This window comes from Vanessa atalanta, chromosome 13, assembly GCF_905147765.1.
Source record: "Vanessa atalanta chromosome 13, ilVanAtal1.2, whole genome shotgun sequence".
Lineage (NCBI taxonomy): Eukaryota > Metazoa > Arthropoda > Insecta > Lepidoptera > Nymphalidae > Vanessa > Vanessa atalanta.
Genome location: NC_061883.1, coordinates 12,059,730 through 12,080,643, shown reverse-complemented (window position 1 = coordinate 12,080,643; position 20,914 = coordinate 12,059,730). Strand labels below are relative to the sequence as shown.

The 20,914-nt window shown below is 32.3% G+C and overlaps 2 protein-coding genes across 3 annotated transcripts in view; one reads left to right on the top strand and one right to left on the bottom strand.

Moving 5' to 3' along the window:
• Positions 1-682, top strand: part of LOC125068194 (protein halfway) — a 42,683-nt gene extending 42,001 nt beyond the window's left edge. For both annotated transcript variants that reach the window (XM_047677244.1, XM_047677245.1), the window contains one exon: positions 311-682. In XM_047677244.1, the coding sequence (XP_047533200.1) occupies positions 311-589 (279 nt within the window). In that variant the 3' untranslated portion in view covers positions 590-682. The remainder of the gene's footprint in view (positions 1-310) is intronic.
• A 2,584-nt stretch (positions 683-3,266) lies between these two features.
• LOC125068136 (probable ATP-dependent RNA helicase DDX52) lies at positions 3,267-9,494 on the bottom strand. The gene is made up of 12 exons (XM_047677155.1): positions 9,318-9,494; positions 8,791-9,039; positions 8,520-8,705; positions 7,940-8,192; positions 7,595-7,667; positions 7,205-7,408; positions 6,861-6,973; positions 6,444-6,544; positions 6,016-6,161; positions 5,699-5,779; positions 3,863-4,006; positions 3,267-3,510 (listed from the first exon to the last, which is right to left on the bottom strand). Exons 1-12 carry the CDS (start codon positions 9,393-9,395, stop codon positions 3,294-3,296), a joined length of 1,845 nt encoding a protein of 614 aa, XP_047533111.1. The 5' UTR covers positions 9,396-9,494; the 3' UTR covers positions 3,267-3,293.
• Positions 9,495-20,914: the final 11,420 nt, after the last annotated feature.

Below are 20,914 nucleotides of genomic sequence, written 5' to 3'. Positions count from 1 at the left end.
TTCAACAAATTAAATCAAGTTCACTTGGAAATAGTTTAGCTTTACACGATTGCAATAAAATAATTGAATTATTTTTCATTTGCCCAGATATGTGATATTTACGTCAATATATTATTTTATTTCTAAATATTGAAATATATTACTTCCTTAAACTTCATATCATAATAGTATGTAATTAATTGCAAAGTAAATTCCTACCGAAAATAAACCAATTTTATTAGAATGCCAACGAATTGAATCACAGTCCAAATTTAATTGGTGTTGAAGTTTTAGTACAAATACAATAATTGTTATATCAAATATTTTCCAGCCGTGGCTTCTAGAAAACTACAAGAATATACCAGACTTAAAGAGCCTGCAATGCGAAGATAGCATGGGCCCTGTGGTTGATCTCAAGGAGTATCAGGTCTGTCATACGCCCAGGGATTGGACGGACTACATCTACTACATCATAGGCCTGGAGGTACTAGTTCTGGTGCTGCTTATCAGCAAGGTGTCCTATGATTACTGGGTCTTCAAAACGGCCGGATATCTGCCTTGGCCGGCTAATAAGATGCCGAGATTGCCTTGTGACTGGTTATGCGAATGAATTTTAATTTTATCAGTAGAAAAGCATTATTTCTTGTTTAATGTTAGCAATTGACAAATATTCTTTGTTTATCGAAATCAAATATATTCTTGAGAAATGTTTAAATTTACGTACAAATTATAAGAAAACGGCCAATTATATAAAAGCGAAATGGATACATTTTGTATGTTGATAATCTCATAATATCGTGAACAGATTTCTCTGGAGATTTTTTGTGATAATATTGCTACCTTTCCAAAATTAAGTTAAGATAAAAATACACTCTTATCAGCCCCGTAATTAGGGAGTTAAATCTTATAATGTTTCAATATGATATGTTAATTCATATCGTAAGAACAACTCTTATTAATAAAAATAAATGGTGCCTTATGTGCTTTGATAACCCAAAGTGACTTACCGAATTGGTCATATTTCTTCATTGTTTTGATTTAATTTTAAAAACTTTATACAAAATTTGACCTTTTTATCACTCAAGTGCAATAACTATTGAACAGACATTTTTAAATGTTTCTGTCAACTGTACATAAAGATAATATTATTTAATTTAAATAACATAACCTTAACGCATACTCATATTAAAAGTTTAAAGATTGTATTTTAATGTGTTCCGTCTAATTTTAGGCTAAACAGTTAATTATTATTACATCGTTTAAGGTTGTGTGATAAAAATTAACTAACATCTAAGATTTTTCCGAATTGGAACAGGAACTAGATAGTGGCGCCATCTCTCTTCCAGGACATCATCCTGCAAACACTTAAGTTTCTGTCAAAATCACATAAATTATAATTACTGAAACGAAGTGGGCTTTACACTATGCGTAAAGATTTGTCCCAACATAGTTTTGCCCCTAGTAGTCACTATAAATTGATCTATTCCGACCCAACTTTAAACTTTTAATATGATTATTAATTAACAATATTTACATAATAAGAGACATACATATAAATATGGGAAATAAAAAGACAGCACGACATTAGTGTTGCTACTTGTAAATATTTAATTTCATAGTTTATGATGGGTTTTAGTTTTTAATATCAGATATTTTTTTTAACGGTTATGTTATATAGTTAACAGGGATTTATTGTAAGCAAAAAGGGTTTATATACAATTATTACCGTTTCGAATAATAATAAACAGGGAAGTACAATTTTATTAAAACAATACAATGTATGTAAATGAGGATCTATAGAATCATATTCTGAATAATTAAATCACTTTACATTAATATCGATGATAAGAAAACTTTGCTTTAGACATTAAAAAATGTGTTTAACCAAAAGTTGTTTCATAGTTTTATGATTCTATTACGTCAGGTGATAACTTTGTCTTTTTTTTAATTATAAATCGTACAAATCTATGCAAAGAAACTGTCAAAATAGTATTATTGGTAAGCATAGTTTTAAGCAAGACATTGTTAGTTTTTCTTTTATTTTTACTAAAAACATAATTTTTGGACCACTGTTTTGTTTTAAAAATAACACTACTGAAATAACAGTTTTTTAAGAATCTCTATCTAAAACTGTTTCTATATAATATATAAAGAGGCTTAAAATTATTTTAAGTAGTAGATATTAGTTAATAGCTTAATAAAGATTCGAGTTTGAGGCTTATGCAATGTTCTTAAAGTGCCATAGATTTATAATGGCTTATAATTTAATGTCCCATAGACTATATATATATTTTTATTTAAGTAACTTAGTATGAATATATTTTGTATATAAATTGCAATAAAGACTGTCTATTTTATATCTGATTTATTATGTAAAGCTAGTAAATGGTTTATTAGTCTGATGGTTGTTTTATTTAAAAATCCAATTTCATAAATGTTTATGTTTATTGGATAGAATATATTAAATTCGGGCAAGTTTCGAATTTTCGCGAATCTATTTGTGTTTAATGTAATCGCTGGATAAGAATCAAATAGAGTACCTAAAGCTTCACATGTCTGAGAATTCTCTAAGTGAAGTATAGAGCTGAAACGTATTCCAATCGAAGGAGTAAAGATAAACAAATCTCAGATTTACGTATTATTTGTGTTTTTCTATTTCCACTTTAATTTACTTCCATAGTTCCGATTCCAATTTCACCGAAAAAACTGACTGACTTACAGACAAATGCTCAAAATGGAAACTTAGAATGTTTGGAAAGTGTTGGGATGTGAAACCCCCTTTAGCAAAAAATATTCCCCATAAAATATTAATTTCATAATCATGCGCAGTATAGTAAACACTGATAACTTTAGAGGTTTCTGAAATGATGTCATAAATAAACACATTTTTTGCGCTTGCATTGCAAACGCTGGCTGAACCCTACGATATAGATCAAAATAATGTACCTCCGTATTGTACACCTTAAAAATGTCTTCAAAAAAGTCCGGCATATGTCTGTCTCTCAGGGATAGCCCACAACCGTTTTTTATCGTTTACTTTTTACGAGAAATAATGGCTTATTTTCGAAGCGATTTTAAGCAATACATATCCAAATTGGACCTTAAACACATTGTGCATTTAATTATCAATATGGCCTGTAATTTAAATGAATATTTTGCAAAGCGATTTGTATTGTCTAATGTCTGAAAAACTGTGAACGTTGTGAGACATTCTGTAGTATATTTAGTATTAGCATTGCACCCGTGCGAAGCCAGGGCGGGTCGCTAGTTAAAAAAAAACAACTAAATATCAACTTAATAATTTATTTACTTATTCACATTTTATTCATTTTCTTCTTTTTCCGTTTGTTTTGTCCTATTTTATGAGTTTTTTTTGTTTCATTTGCCACCTTAGTATTTTCTTTCTGAGTTCTCCCCTTCTTCGTTACACCATTTTGTATTTTCCTTAATTTTTTATTCTTTCCATTTTTCACATTATCCGTGTCTTTCGTCTTGTTACTTTCCTTTGCGTTTTGACTTTCAAGTTTACGTCTGAAAATATAAATATTGATATCGTTGGAGAGCTTTCTTTAATTTTTATCAATTATTGTGAGCTGGAATTAAGGAAACATTCTAGTCATGTATGCACACGAGGATTTTTTAAGAGTAGAACCCTTCAAATTATAAATTTCATGGATTATACAAATGTAACCTAATGGGCTATATTTTTTAGAAAAATCACTGCTTTAATAGGGCAAAGTTTGCTCTTGAATTTTGTTGTTAAACCTTAAAATATAAAAATATGTTCTTTGTGAACAAGCTCGTTGTTATACGCGCACAAAACAACGCGAAGAATACATCAAAGAAAGTCGAAGTTGAAATTAAATGATCGAAAATCACATACTTTTCCGGTTTTTGCAAGATTGTTGATATTTCGTCTCTGCGTGGGGCCTTCTTTGCTAACTTTTTCCTTTTGTTAGCATTCTGTTTGAGTTTCAACATGTATTCTGGTACTTCACAGCCGGACTGTTTCATCACTGAAGCGATGCTGGAATTACAGATTATGTTTTAATTTTATTATGTATATATATAGTATGTATGTATTTATACAGGAAACATAACACAACTCATATTGAACTTGACAATTACTGAATAGACAATGGATCAGACATGTATTGTTGGATTTAGTAAAACTGCGAAGTTATACAAATGAAATATGTTTACTCTTAATCAGTGGCGTAGCTAGGTGGGTAAGGGCCCCGATGCATAGAAAAAGAATCGTGCCCTTGCCCCCTCTTCAACGTATATTGGCCTTCAAAATTATAGATAGGAATAAGAATAGGATACAGGATACAGTGAGTTGAACATATCATTAGTAAGTTAAATCCATACTTCATTTCTATTCAAAGCTCTTTTCATAGCTTAGGTTAGAGGGCCCCCAGAGCTCAGGGGCCCTGGTGCACTGCACCACCCGGCCCTACGATAGCTACGCCACTGCTCTTAATCCGGATCCTCAAACTCTAGCAGACATATTTCACAAAACATCCCAGCCACGCCCCTTATTTATTGTTTACGGACAATGTTTTGTTCAAATAGTGCCTAGTGGAACCGGCTTAAGCGGCACAGAATATTTTGTGATAATAATTTACAAATGCAATCAGTTATACGACTCAGAGTGATTGCTTTCTATAGTATATCAGGTGATATATAAATATAAATATAAATAATAATATAATATATATGATGAAGAGGGAAAACTGAGACTCGATGAATGGTGATTTAGTGCAACTCAGTTTTAATACAAAACATTGTTAAGTGAAAATTTTCAGTCCGCTATGACTGCTAAAAGCTTCGAAATAACTCTATGTAATCACGTTTGTCTTTCTGATGTCTGAGGATTGTTTAAAAGATGTTGTTGACTGAACAATGTTTTGGCTTAAACTCGGTTGCACCAAATCACCACCATCAAGTCTCAGCTGACATGGATTCACACCTCATCTTATCTCAATCGTTCTATACAGATAACACATTACTGTACATATATATATTATACATATATAATTGTATTTAACTAACATTACTGTATTTTTAGATGTTTAAAAAGAATAACTACAGAGTTTCTTGCCGTTTTTTCTCGTTAGAATCTACATTCCGAATCGGTGGTAGCTTTACTTTAAATAGTTTGTTAAATGACGATTCAAAAGTGCTTGTAAAAGCCTACTAGAATAAAGTATATTTTGATTTAAGTTGTGCCCGTAAACTCCATTTATATAAACATATAAGCAATTATTCTAATAAAAGTTAATCTAATTTGTATGATAATTTGTATTTACAGTGTAAACTCCATGTAAAGTCACTCGATTTAACGACAAACTTCCTAAAGCGTCAAAATCACTCGACTTTGGTTGGTTCAGCTTGTCTTCCATACAATGATACACTCTATACAGCGTTACACCCACTCTCAATAATGATAGATTAAATAATAAAAAAATATTTTTAGTTGCCAAAATAAGTAAAAACAGCACAGATATGTATGTTCTTTTGTCGCTTTATTATCTTACTTCTATTACTAACACTAGTCTGGACTAAACTTTTTCTATATCTCATACAGATATTTTCCCTCCATATAACGTCAACTCTATTACATCCAACACACACAGTCCTTTGAGTATCGTTACATAAGAGTTTACACTGTATATGACTAATGTAGAAAAGTTAGTGGAACTAAATGATGGTATACCTTCTGAGGTTGGTGACATCGTCTTGCGTGAAGAAGGTGACGGCGCGACCCTTCTGTCCCGCTCGGCCCGCTCGACCGATCCTGTTTTTGAATACAACATGATTCTTTATATAACATAGCTGTTGAATTTCATGTGATTTTTTCTCTATAATTGTATTTTCTGTTATCTGTCTGTACGAAGTTCATTGATAGATTGCTTATGTATCTTTTGAAGCCAAATATGTATTATACAGGGATAAGTTTTTAGTTAAGTCACGTCTGTCTCTGATTGCAGTATGTGATAGAAGTTACGGATAGTATAAATTTTGCTCACTAACCTGTGGATATAAGCAATGGCGGACGGCGGGAAATCGAAATTGACCACAAGGTTGACGCCCCGGAAGTCGATACCGCGACCCATCAGCTCGGTACAGATCAGCACCCAGATGCGCCCCGTGCGGAAGCTGCGCACCACGTTGTCACGCTGGGGGACCAGGTCAATTATATAATGCAAATACTGGGTTATTGTTTGTTAATGGCAGTTTTTATCTTAATGTGGATTAACAAAAGAGTTTTTATATGCCTAAGTGATCGTCATATAATCGTATGAATGAAAAAGATTGTAATTTGTTGTTATTATATGATATTTTTACTATATATATATCATATTTATGTGTTTTTTCTCTAGACAGAACTGTTTGAGTTGCCACACACAAAAAATATCCTGATTATTGATTTTGGTATATGGTTTGAGGTTTTTATTTACCTGCGCCTGCGTTCTGTCTGCGTGGATGACGTCCACGTTGATACCGTCGTAGATCAGTTCCTTGAAAAGCTGCTTGGCACGGTCTTTACTTTGCACGAAAACTGAAGTAAATTATAATAATATTAAATGTAAACGACAAGAGAAAATATAATCAAATGAAAAAAATACGAGTGATCCTATAGAGATGATTTATAATCCTAACTAATTTTCTGAGATTGTGAGTTACAATGTAACGTTTTCACATCTTAACTTATCGACCAATCTTTATGAAATTTACCAAACACATTAACAGTCTCGCACCCAAGATATAGTCAACTGTGAAGAAAGTAGCTTAGAAACTATAAATATGAATATACTTAATGTGTAGTATAATTTTGTGATACCCGACGTCATAAGATTATTATTGTATGTTGTTACCTAAAACGGGAGGCTTAAGTCCTTTTTGTACGAGCTGTCTAAACGCCACCAGCTTTCCATTCTCGTTCCCGCAGAAAAGCAGCTCTTGGTCCACTGACGTGGAGGCTGCATTCCTGAGAACATAGTCATTATCAATGTCATATACTTAAATTACCTCACTGTTGCACAAATGTTCGAATGTCTCTAAACTAATTTAGTTAGTAATTAGAATTTAAATAAGAACCTGTTACATAATATTAATGCCATTTATTTTGAACGACTTTTTTAAGCTGTTAAACCATAAACTACTATATTTATACCATAGGATTTAAACACGAGGGCATCAGATAATGGTGCAGACAGACCTGAGCCCGACGGTGACGTTGATGAGTCCGCGCATGTTGTGGCGCGCCCACTTGGCGATGGCGGGGGTGTGCGTGGCGCTGAACATGGCCAACTTGGCCTTGCAGAAGCCCATGATGACGTCGAGCTGCTGGCGGAACGTATCCACCTCCTCCGTGGTGCCCTCGAACAGCTTGTCCGCTTCGTCGATGATTAGCCATTGTACCCTAGAATAGATAAAAAAATAACACAATTCACTCACTATAGAAATAATTAAAAAAAAGTATGTATAATGTAAATTTAATATAATGTCGTCCGACAGAGAAGTATGGAAAAAGAAGACATGCTGCGCCGACCCCAAGTAAAATTGGGATAAGGGCAGCAGAATGATCATGATTTAAAAAAAAACTCACTTATCCAAATTAATGCCGACATTCTCTTGATTCAGCAAATAGCAGAGACGATTCGGTGTACTTATCACTAGATCTGGAAACAAATTAAATTCTCATCAAAAGTAATAATAATAATACACTGATCACTTGCTGTCTCATTACAGTATAACGAGCAAATAGTCCGTTTGTAATATCACTCGAGTTTAATCACCTTTTTGTAACCATAATGAAAGAAAGGTTACAACACGTTAGAAATGTAAATTGTAACGAGAACAGCGGCCAGGAAACTGTATACCTCCAACAGTAGATACAGACATATATGAAGCGGATTAATGTACTGATTAGATTAACGAGATTGATCCATACCACTCTTTTTAATGGTGTTCTCCCGCTCCTTGATCTTGCTCTGCTTGCAGCTCCTGACGACGGAGCAGCGCAGCGACGTGGGCGCCGCCAGCCGCAGCGCCTCACGGTGGATCTGCAGCGCCAGCTCGCGTGTGGGGCACAGCAGCAGCGCGCGCGGCCCGCCCTGCGCCGCGCCCAACGCGTGCAGCAGCGGCAGCAGGAAGGCCGCCGTCTTCCCGGAGCCGGTCGGAGCGCATGCGACTACCTGACGACCCTGGAACACAAATTATTTAATAATAATTATAGCTTGATTTTTTCTTCTTCTGATAATTGCATTTCTGAGGATTTTTTGTCGTTATTTCTTTATGATGTTTTAATATTATTGATGACAATAACCCATTATAAATGCATATATTTGATTAGGCTCAATACCGAAAAAAATATCATCACTAAAGAAAAAGAAAACAAAAAAGATCAGAAAGGGTTGAGTTTGAGAATGCCAAGCCAATGAATGGGTTTATTATACTTTTCAGGATTGCCATATACATAAGAAATCATTGTACATTAAATTTCATGAATTTGTCAAGTAGAATCTACTAACCTCCAATAAGCATGGTATCGCTTGACGCTGCACTGGTGTAGGTTCAGAGTAGCCACACTGACTCACTGTGTCCACGAGTGATTGTGCTACTTTGTATCTGGTTACTAGCTCATTGAAGTCTTTCAATGCATTTGGAATATGCCGACCAACCGCTTTAATTCCATGTTCATTTCGAAATTGATTTTGCTAAAAAATATAAATTTGTTAATACATTCAATGAGATAAAACTCTTTTTTATGAACTTTGTATAGTGATTATTAAAAAAAGAGACCTGTTCAATTTCAAGTCTTTTCTTTAGTTCCTCAGGTGTTAACTTTGATTTCTTTTGCTTGGTTTTCTTCTCTACCGTTACACCATCAATTATTTGGAGACCGTCATTCTCTTCATCTTCACAGTCTTCATTTTCTACATCTGAAGGTTCAATTGAATTGTCATTATCTTCAATTTCTTGTTTTATTTCGTCTTCCTCTTCGTTTTTTAGTTCTGTTTCCTTTTTTAGAGTAGTTTTTATATTTTGCTCCTATTAGAAGTAAAATTTAAATTAAATTTATTAAATAAATAATTTTGTGATAGTTATACTTCGATGATACTTTGAATAATCAGTGTAAATTAAAGATACTGTTTAAATTTTTTTCTAATCAAATTTAGTAGAAACATATTAATGTCTTAAGTTAATTAAGCTATTTGAATTAAAAATATATTTCAAAAACCTTGCAAATTTTATTTTTTAGTCTTATTAAAGAAAAATACAATTAAACTGAAATAAAAACATTGAAAGAGGTTAGAAGGAATACTCACGGCATTTTTCACTCCTAAAACACGACGTTTGAATGTAAGACCCTTTGTCAGTTTTTTAAAAATATCGTAGGCGTCCATTACGTTGTTATTTAAATCACAAACATTGTTTAATATATTAAACACTAAAATTACACGAGGTAATGTTGATATGAAACCTCATAACATACCCGCGGTGACTGACGGATGTGTCCTGACACTGACAGATGACAGTACATTTGAAGTAGACAGTAAGTATGTCGTTCATAAATATTTTAACGTCGACACAACTAAAAGCCATTAAACTAAGAATTGAATTGAAATATTTTAACATTCTTAAATGAATAATGATAATTAAAAATGTAAGATTTTATGTTAAGGGTCCTTATTTCAATTGTCGCATCCGAGTTCCTGTCATTTTTAAGCTTGCGCATGTATCTGCGTATGCGTGGAGAAGCACAACTATATCTATATCTATAGTCAAATGTTGTACGCAGATTTTACAAAAATAAATTAAATATATAACCGTAATTTTAAGGACACTGAAAGTCTATGTTATATTATAAAAGGCAACTAAATTACGAGTTCGTAATTTTTTTATTTATTTAATGTAGGTGGTAATTTAAGTAAAGTAGGGTAACTTACCTTACGTAAGTAAGTATCTAATAAATGCGTGCATTTGAATTGAGAACCTCCTTCTTTAAATCGGTAAAAATGTATTATTATCAAAAATATAATTTTTTTAGTTGAAAAATTTAATATCAGTTAAATATGATACGAAAGTAAATACTTCAGATCAAAATGTCTTAGACGCGCTATACCTGTACCGAGGGACAGCTTACGAAAAAAATGGCTATGTTTGTTGAGTGTAGCACGCGACGATGTGCCCTACGTCCACCTTTTGTGAGCGTTCGGCGCGATATGTCAATTTGCGCGTTGCGTTCAATGTTGATGAGTAATTTTGAGAAAAATAATTAAATTATAATATATCTTATTTGAATAATAAAATATATATTAGTAATCAAAGACTTTTAAACTTTATCATTGCATAAGTATTTATTCAATTAACAATGTAGTTTTGTAGAAATAACATGAAGTTTGAAGCTTAATATTGGACATTTAGCCTGACACACTGACTCACTTGGTGGTAGTGCTTTGGGCAAGCCCGTCTGGGCAGGTACCACCCACTCATCATATATTCTACAGCCAAACAGCAGTACTCAGTATTGTTGTGTTCCGGTTTGAAGGGTGAGTGAGCCAGGGTTAATACAGGCACAAGGGACATAACATACATAACAACTTAGTTCTCAAGGTTGGTGGCGCATTGGTGATGTAAGGAATGGTTAATATTTCTTACAACGCCATTGTCTATGGGCGGTGGTGACCACTTACCATCAGGCGGCCCATTTGCTCGTCCGCCTACCGATATCATAAAAAAAAATCCATTTCATTCATTCTCAAAAATTATATAGGAATACATTTTTTTTATCAATACATTCTACAGAAGAAAATCTACTCATTTATGTATTTTTTAGAGTAATTACATACAAGTAATCTTTATGGGTGAAACAGCATACAATTTACAGTAAAAAAAAAAAAACGTTTTTGAAAACTTGCATTTTTAAAACATGCTTTTTTAATATCAGTACTGGTTTTTTTTGGATTTTTTCTAAAGATTCAATTAAAAAGAGAATACACTTTTGTACAGTATTTTTTGTTTAAGCATCTGATAAATATTTGCCTTACAATTTAAAAAAAAATCGTGAAAACGGCTAATCCGTCATAAGCGCTCTTAATGATTAGTAGTTCTATCTATTTCTTGATTAAGAATATCTTAGTTATTTTTATTGGTAATTTACACATGTATTTCAAACAAGAAATATCCATCGTGTACTGATACTTATTATTTTGTTTAAATTTTTATAAGTTATGATTATATTTCTCGATAAATTTCTAAAATGATATATTTCTAATAATATGAAAACTTTAAAACATATGCATAATGATACATAAAATTTATAAAAGTGTACTTCAAGTATTCAAAATCAAAAGAAATGCAAATTTATAATTAGTACATTTCCATATTCACATACCTTGACAGATGCACAGAATTTACATATTTATGACTTAAATGTATCTTTATACAATTTGACCCGACATTGTAGCAATGATTTTATGTTATTTGACATTAATAAATTCATATATAGATTTAAGTTGACAGAGGGTACTATGTACCTACCAATAAAATCGAGAAGACAAATTGGTAACCTAATAGCTTACAATATCAATAATTATTTTATGCCAAATGTTACCAAGGATCATATGCATAATAAAAATAACAATTTAATTTATATTAACACTGATAAAAGTAATTTAAATTGAATTTTAAGACAAAAGAGATAGTCTCTGGCTCAAGTATTATTAATACTAATATTAATTTACCTAATAGTAATTTAACCTTGGATAAATTCCTAAATCTTAAAATTAGAAATAATCAAAACAATAATAATAGTAAACTTGTAAACCTGGTGCACCAAAACATTCAAGGAATGACAGGAAAAGATTTAGAAATTGAGTTATTCATAAACAGTAATGCCATTGATATTTTATGTATAACAGAACATTGGCTTGTAAATTATCAGTTTATGTTTAACTTTAGTGGTCACCAGATGGCTAGTATGTTCAATAGAAAAAAAGCTATACGTGGTGGCTCATTAATACTTATTAACAAAAATCTAAAATTTAAAGAACGTAAGGATGTTGTGAGCCTTTCTATTGAGCAGACTATTGAAATAGCCTGTGCAGAGCTTGAGCATGTCATTGTTGTATGCGTATACAGACCTCCTAGCGGGTTATATGAAGCATTTGAGAAAATATTGGAAAGTGCATTATTGAAATTATCTGGATCAAGTAAATATATTTTTATTTGTGGTGACTTCAACATAAATTTATTAGAAAACTGTAGCACAAGTATTAGATTCAGATCATTATTATATTCATATAACCTCATTAACTTATTCTTAGAGCCAACTAGAATCACTGAATCCACTGGAACATGTATTGACAACATATTTACCAACTGTGTACCTAATCATAAATGTATTATAAATATGTTAAGTTCTGATCATTGTGGACAGTTGGCTTCATTTAATTCGCAAATAAATAACAATGCTAAGGATTTAAAACAGACATTTGTTCCAATCAATTTGTATCGAATTGAGAAGTTCAGAAGTAATATCATGGCAAAGCTCTCATATTTACAATTAAATGATAATTCTAATGAGCTTTATAACAATTTTTTTAAATTAATTAAAACAGAATTTAATGCCATATTTACTTCCAAGACAGTCTATTCTAGGAATTTTCTTAAATTTAATGATTGGGCGACTGTCGGAATTCACAAGAGTAGGCAGAGGTTGTATGAACTTTATAGTGAAAGATCATACAACCGGTCTTTTTCATTTATCAGTTATGTTAGTGCCTACTCTAAACTATTCAAACGTGTATGTCATACAGCTAAATCATTGCATATAAAAAAAAAAATTATTGAGGCACCTGATAAAATTAAAATGACATGGAAAATTATTAATTGTGAAACTGGAAGAGTCAAAAATAACATCTCCGACTTTAGCTTATCTATTGACAACAATTTATTTTCCTCAGATCGGGATGTTGCAACTGTTTTTGAAAATTTTTTTGCTGACATTCCATTTTCGACAACTAACTCATTAAATTCCTCTCCTACCGTTGCTGAATCATTATTAAAAAACCATGTGGAAGAATGTAATATTAGCTTTAAATTTAATACAGTAAGTGTAAGTGATGTAATAAGTTCCTTCAGATCACTAGATATTAAGAAAACGGCCGATCTGTGGGGGATCTCTGTCAAGGTAGTCAATTCAATAATTGATGTAATCGCACCCTACCTTGTCACTATATTTAATAAATGTGTCCTTAGTGGCGTGTTTCCTGACCTCATGAAACATAGTAGAGTATTACCAATATTTAAATCAGGTAGTACATCAGACCCCAACAACTATAGGCCCATCTCTGTACTACCAACTCTTAGCAAGATCTTTGAAAAGTTGTTACTAAATCAAATGCTAGTACATTTTAACAATAACAAGTTGCTACACAAGAAACAATTTGGATTTACAAGGGGTCGCTCGACAACTGACGCTGGTGTTGAGCTCGTTAAAAATATTTACAGGGCCTGGGAGGAGTCACAGGATGCCTTAGGGATATTTTGTGATTTATCTAAGGCCTTTGATTGTGTGCAACACGAAACTTTGGTCAGGAAGCTACGTCATTATGGAATTAGGGACACTGCACTCAGTCTTCTGATTTCGTATCTGAGCAATCGCATTCAGAGGGTTGATGTAAATGGAAAGAGATCTCCCGGGTCTCCAGTTACTGTGGGGGTCCCTCAAGGATCAATTCTTGGACCATTTCTCTTCCTTGTTTATATAAATGACCTGCCACATCTCCTAGGTGATAAACTCGAGATAGTATTGTTTGCTGATGATACTTCTTTAATTTTTAAAATAAAAAGACGTCTTTCAATATATGACGATGTGAACAATACTCTCTCTGAAATAGTAAATTGGTTTAGTGTTAATAATTTAATGTTAAATAGTAAAAAGACTAAATGTATTAAATTCACTACTCCCAATGTAAGATGTGTCAAAACGAGTGTACGTTTAAACGGGGAAGCATTAGATGTTTTAGAATCAACAGAGTTCCTTGGTATGACAATAGACTCTAAGCTCCAATGGGGCCCCCATATAAATAAATTGGCGAATAGACTTAGCTCTGCAGCCTATGCGGTAAAAAAAATTAGACTTTTGACTGATGTGGATACGGCACGCCTTGTGTACTTCAGTTATTTCCATAGTATAATGTCGTATGGCATCCTACTCTGGGGTAATGCAGCTGACATTAATACTATTTTTGTACTGCAGAAGAGGGCTATTCGTGCAATTTATAACCTGGTCCCAAAAGATTCGTTAAGAGGTAAATTTAAAGAAATTAAAATAATGACTGTCGCTTCTCAATTTGTTTTTGATAATGTTATGTATGTACGCAAAAACATAAATGATTTTCCCAGAAATTGTGACGTACATTCTATTAACACTAGGAACAAGAATAAACTTGTTACTCCAAGTACCCGATTACACAGGGTTAGTAACTCTTTTTTGGGGCAATGTATACGTTTTTACAACAGGATCCCAGAAAACGTTCAAAATTATTCAATTATAAAATTCAAAAGAGTCGTTAAAGAGCGTTTGTGTGCTAAAGGATATTACAACACTAATGACTTTTTAGTTGACTGCACACCTTGGGAATGAAATGATCGCCTCCAGGCTGTTTTAAACAACTAATATATACTTATCATTGTACCTACATGGAAAATGGTTAAAAAAAATGAAAAAAAATATATCCCGCTGAGTTTCTTTCGCCGGTTCTTCTCAGGTCCGAGGTGCTAAATTCCGAACCGGTGGTAGATTTTTGACAATCAATAAGCAAGTGCAAATACTTCTATATTGAATAAAGATTTTTGACTTTGACTTTGATTTATTAAATCCCAGTATTTTTAATTATTTTTTACTAACCAAGGTGTTTTCACTATAGACCATGAATTAATGTACACAGCTAAAAAATATACAATAATAACTTCAAGTATTTATTAAATTCCAGTATTTTTAATTATTTTTTACTAACCAAGGTGTTTTCACTATAGATCATGAATTAATGTACACAGCTAAAAAATATACAATATCGAACTACATTTAAAGTGATTTCTTTGGCTTCTGAATTAGTGTTACCAATTATGGTCACATAGCTAAGATGCACTTATAATAGCTAGTTAAACATTATCATCAATAATTACACTATGAAGCAACCTTTATGGTTGCTTTTTTTCTGTTAAGAATTTAGGTCTACTTAAGTAATTATAACGTTTGTCAGTTCAGGCTGTTCATTGAATGTTGTTTTTATTATAACATACATTAACAATGTTAAGTGTTTAAGGAAAGAAGGAAAGGAATATGAATGAATGAATGAATGATGAATAATAATGAAGAGGAGTGAAATAAAAATACGCATCATCAATGGAATCACTGCGAGTTTATTAAATTTTATACTTTTATTACATCCAACTGTTATATTTTCCATGATATTTCAAAACGCAGATTTCATACAAAACATAAAGGACCGCTTATTACAACCCAATATAAGTAATTCTGTATGTCAGATTCAAAGATACTTAGAGTACTAGGTCATCCGACTTTGATATGTTCCTACGCAGCCCGATTGATTCCCTTAATCACATTTATCAACAACATCAAAACAAAGACACAACCATTTAAGTGACACGAAAATCATAAAAAATAACTACTCCGAAAACAATAAAGACTTTATTTGTTTTGTTCACGTTTCTGAGCGAACGTTGCGCTGTCAACAAAAGAGCGCGAAAAGTGTTCATACTGTAAACTTTCTAAGTGGTTGACACGTAATTAAAAGAAAAAGTTAAAGTATTTCTATTTTAATGATATACTATATATATTTTTAAGTGTAGACTTTTTACGATTTCAGTGCCAAATAAACATTCTCATTTCATCATAGTCGACTTTTATACAATCTACAACAATAGTACTTTAAGTGTCTTGACTGAGGATGTTCCAACTTACAACAATTTCCAAGAGGATCCCTAACTCTCTATAGGACCGATTACTCCGGTCCCACACCTATTATCTTATCGAGCAATACACAATACTATGAAACATTTTTGTACATCCCGCTCCTTCCGAACTTTCCGAACATGAAAAGTATAACAAAACTCACTAACTAAATGTATTTAAAAACATATTTTTCCTCTTTGATCAACGATGGCAAACTATAACTTTTACAATAGTAACACAATATCTATAAGTTTAGGCATAGAACGATCGCAAATGTCACACACTCTCGATTGCAGCGTGCGTTTAGTAAAAAATAAAATAAATTAATAAAATGTGTATATTTCCACGATGAATCGAGGGTACGTATCACTTAGACGAGAAATTCTTAAAAATGTAAAGTCGATACTAATAAAAACGCAGATCGTGCATATATTAAATTACGAAAAAAAAAAAAGAAAAAACTCTAAACCTAAACGTGTCAGCAAAAATATAGTGCAGTTAAAATTAGAATTGCCACTTAATTAACATTGACATATAAATTGATTTCCTTAAAAAAATATTTCTGTGTATAAAATGTGTCATCCAAGCAACAAGTAACAGCTGTGCAATTCCGCTAAAAAATCGACTGGGTCGTTTACACAATAAAACTTCACCGTAAACGTACGATAGAAAATATTATATCGAATAGATCGCTACGAGTGCGATAAACATTTATCAATAAATACTCGTCCCTCCAGACGCGAAAAACAACGTTCTAATCGATTTCTTAGCGAGATTGTACTCCTGCTTTACTCTCATCTGTAGATAAAAAGTTACTTCTAGCAATATATTGTATGTCATTAGTGAGTATATTGTAAATACTTTTTATATAGTTACTGCAAAGACGGGCTATCAACGATCGTTGCTCGACAGGGGAGGCGTCGAATGAACTACATAGTATAATATACTTACTTTTATATAAAAAGACGTAAGTGCACTTTGAATTATGGAACTATAATTGTAACTATTGGTAGTTAGGGGACCTGCAGATTATATTAGGGGCGCATACGCTGTTTAGCACCTGACTAAAGTATTTCTTAGTTAACATTTATAAATCTTTACCATTTTACATAAGGTCCTCTATATTTATAAGATCGCTAAATATAGGAACAGTTCGTTAGAGTAGACTCACATCGGGAATAGAGGACGCGTAAAAAAATACTGAATGGATTGTCTTATTGACACTTGAATTGACGTTTTCTTAATACGAGATTAAAACCTTTTCGGTGAAAGGAGAATTATTTAAAAAAATATCTTAATAATCTGCTATCGATCTCATTTCATTACTTATGTTAAGTGTATAATTATTGAGGTACTGTGGCAGAATGGGAACTATTGCTATAACTGTATTATAATAATTATATTAAAGTGGAAGATACTGTATATATTAAAGCTATTGACTTAAGAATATAACGACTTAATTGTATAGACTCACTTTAATCACTCGACTACAGATCGAAAATACATCGACTTATATCGATTAAAAAATAACAACAAACGACCACTCCGCTTTGGAAAATCTGTATAAAAATAACTAGTACATTAAAATATCGTTTAAATGAAACAAGTATGCGGTCGATAAATTCGAATTGTAAGTCGGTGCGATTTGATCCTAGGCTAAGTTTTAGGTGGAGTCGATCTATTCTCAAAAAACGGCTTTCGCGTCCCCCGTCGAGCAAATATAATTATTTTAAATAATTAACTATTGTGATCTGGTGCATCGACGCTCTGGTACGGGAGAATAAATATCCCAGTAACCAAAGCCCCGAATAATAAACTATTGCATTTTAAATATGGATATGGATAACAAAAATAATGTATGTATGGAAATAACTATGTAACAAATGTTAAAGTTCGACAATATCTATAATTATTGTATTTATAAATATAAGTGATCACGTTTCATTGACTTTTCCTGGTTAAATAACGAAAACCATACACGCCTTGTGAAGCTACTTGCGCCCGAAGAATTAACCGTTGCCTATTTACTACCGTATACGAAGTTATTATATTATAAGTAATGCTTTGTCTCTTTCTAGCTTAATAAACGACCGTACGTTCGATAGAGACAGCCATACAGTCATCTGTTTAACATTAAAAATATTGGCGACGTTAGTTTTGAAGAGACCAGTTCGTGTAAAAGCATAACCTTTTCTAAACTGATGTGGTTCAAGTCAAGTAGCCTCACAGGGAGTTTCTCTCGCTACATTAACATTTAAAATTAAAAGATTTATCAAAGATAATACTTAATATTATTGGAGGTAATACTTACGATTTAAAAAGCAAGATTGTTTTGTGAAACCGATTTGTGAACGTGGAGTTAACCGTACTTTTATATTTTATTTACATTAAGCCAATACGTATTTTATTATCGTTAATGCCGTAAATATATTAGAAATTAATTAAGTGCTTTCGACGTCCGATTTCGGTTACGATTACTATTGGCAGTAAAACTGGACAGGTTCAGCAAAAAAATGTAATAAAACTAAATGACAATACGTATATAAAGTCGTCAGTGGTCGCTACACCTACCCACTACAATAAATTCGAACAATCTAAAATAAAACGGCGCATGCGCAGATCGCTATCGTCCCTTATATTATTTACAGCTGAACATCGGATTTTATTTACTTATTGTCATTTATCCGTTGTATCTTATATTTACTTAATGTAGGCTATTGTAATAGTTGTACTGTTACGAAGGCATTCTGTTGATGATTAAAATTTGCATTACCTACCTTAGTAACACAGTCGGTTTGTTTAAACGAATATCGTTAGTAAACTTAAAATAAATTATCTTGCGATGAAGCGAAATGATTATACATATTAATTATTTAATTGAGACGTTGAAATAATTTATAAAAAAAAAAATGTTTTCTCACTTATCATCTTACTATTTAAAAATGCAGTATTTTGGTATACATTGCAAAAAAATTATGTTTATTTTCGTGTTTCGCTGTTTTTGAGCTATTTTTTTTTTAAGCTGCGATTTCGTGCTTAAAAGTTTTTGCCGACACATCCAAACTTAACGTAAAAGACCTACGCCTAATAACAATCACCAACGGCTGTCTCCGATATATGATGTAGTTCGCAGCTGTCTACTGAGATCAATTTAGAATTACGAAAAAATAATTTTCACAAAAAATATTGGTGGGAAAACAATCCAATTTTTTTTTTTAACAAAGCATTCAACAACAAGCTTTCAAACGGCCGAACGTATGAAATAAATTGCACAGCGAAAACAATAAACGCAAACACTAAAAAAAAACATTATAGAAAGACTAAGTCCTAAGTTTTACTATTAATAAATCCATTATTAGAATATATATAAAAATCCTTTCCATTAATGATTTCATCTATTCACTATTTTAGTTAATAATATCACGAGGCTTTATTCCCGAATGATGCCACGATCCTTCAATTACTGTCTAACTTATAACATATTTACAATTCAAACTACCCGCTTGCTTTTTTTTCTAAGCTCTCTAGATGATTCTATGACGATTAAATTCCCGAACCGAAAACGTTCCTTTCGGAATCTAAGACAGCCAGTTTATTTAACATTCAAATAAAAATTAATATATAAAAAACAAAATATTTGAGGTATTACGAACATGGAGGTACGCGCGTTATTACCGGGGATAACGTATAATCTTCGCATGAAAACGCATCGATAATCATGAAAAAAGTAATTTGTCTAACAAATTAATTTAAGCTGAATATAAAAAAAAAAACTTATTTTAAAAATATATTTGGAATTATACCAAATAACATTCAATTAAAACTCATATCACAAATTACGAATATGTAACATTCCGAAAAAGAAAATAAAAACTTACTCGTATATACTTAACCATTTACCTTAAAATTGGAAAATAATAAATGCAAAAAATAATGTTAATTAAATTAAACTATATCTGAAATTGCATTGATTGCGGGCATTATTTGCCACGCCCTTGTAACGGTGTAGCATTTAAAAAAAAAAAACGGTCATATTTGAATCGTTCAATCAAGTAGATATTTCGGTAATTCCAATCAGATATGGCACAGTTCGATTTGATCATTTTTCAGAATGTTTCCTTTTTATTCTACTCGAAGTAAATGCGTATTGGCAAAAATTATCCCCATTTAAATGTTTTTCTTTGGCTTGTGAAATATCACGGCGTTGAAATACTTTTACCAGCATATATTTATGTTAGATATTTGATTGATATGTAAGGGTTATACTTATCTGTAAAGATGCAGAATTTATCTATGATATCAAAACGTATTCGTCGATTAAACCCTGAGAAGATATGTAAGTCGCAATTTTAGCCAAATGCGGTACCCAAGCGATTACCTATAATATAAGTAAATAATATATTTTTACATCTGCAGCCATCTTATGGTCGATCCTAAGAATTTTGAGAATATAATTAATAATAATAATAATAATAATCTAATAAATTTTCAATAACGAGACGTCCGCTACGTTGGTCGACATTTAAATAAGAAACCACTATACACTCATAGAGAGAAATCCGAAAAATGGATACAGATTAAATATAATTATGTTAATGAATATCCTAATGTCTAGGTTATCTATACAGACGAAACATTAATTCGTCGCGTGATTCGAAACCACGAACGTATACGATGGAAAAGGTTCCTGCTTTTCGAAGACCCTCGCAGTGTTGGCTCACCGGCGCTTCCACGACCCTCACAAGACCCTGTATAGGGCTGCCAGACCGACTGGCAGCCTAGCGGCGTACCCACAGGTCGACTGGCAGTGACTGGCGGCGTGCCAGTCGCGCTCATCGGCAATCGACCGTTACAATTCGTTCGCCAACAACTTTTACATTCTTTGTCACTTCGGTAATTTCATCAAACCATTTTTTTGTATCGCATGAAGACGAACGAAGG

Excerpts from the sequence above, each read along its gene's own strand:
- LOC125068136 (XM_047677155.1), bottom strand. The coding sequence starts at position 9,395 with ATGGACGCCTACGATATTTTTAAAAAACTGACAAAGGGTCTTACATTC. Across the intron at positions 9,040-9,317 it reads TTTTAGGAGTGAAAAATGCC|GAGCAAAATATAAAAACTAC; the intron begins GTGAGTATTCCT and ends TACTTCTAATAG. Across the intron at positions 6,545-6,860 it reads ACTTAAGCCTCCCGTTTTAG|TTTTCGTGCAAAGTAAAGAC; the intron begins GTAACAACATAC and ends AATTTACTTCAG.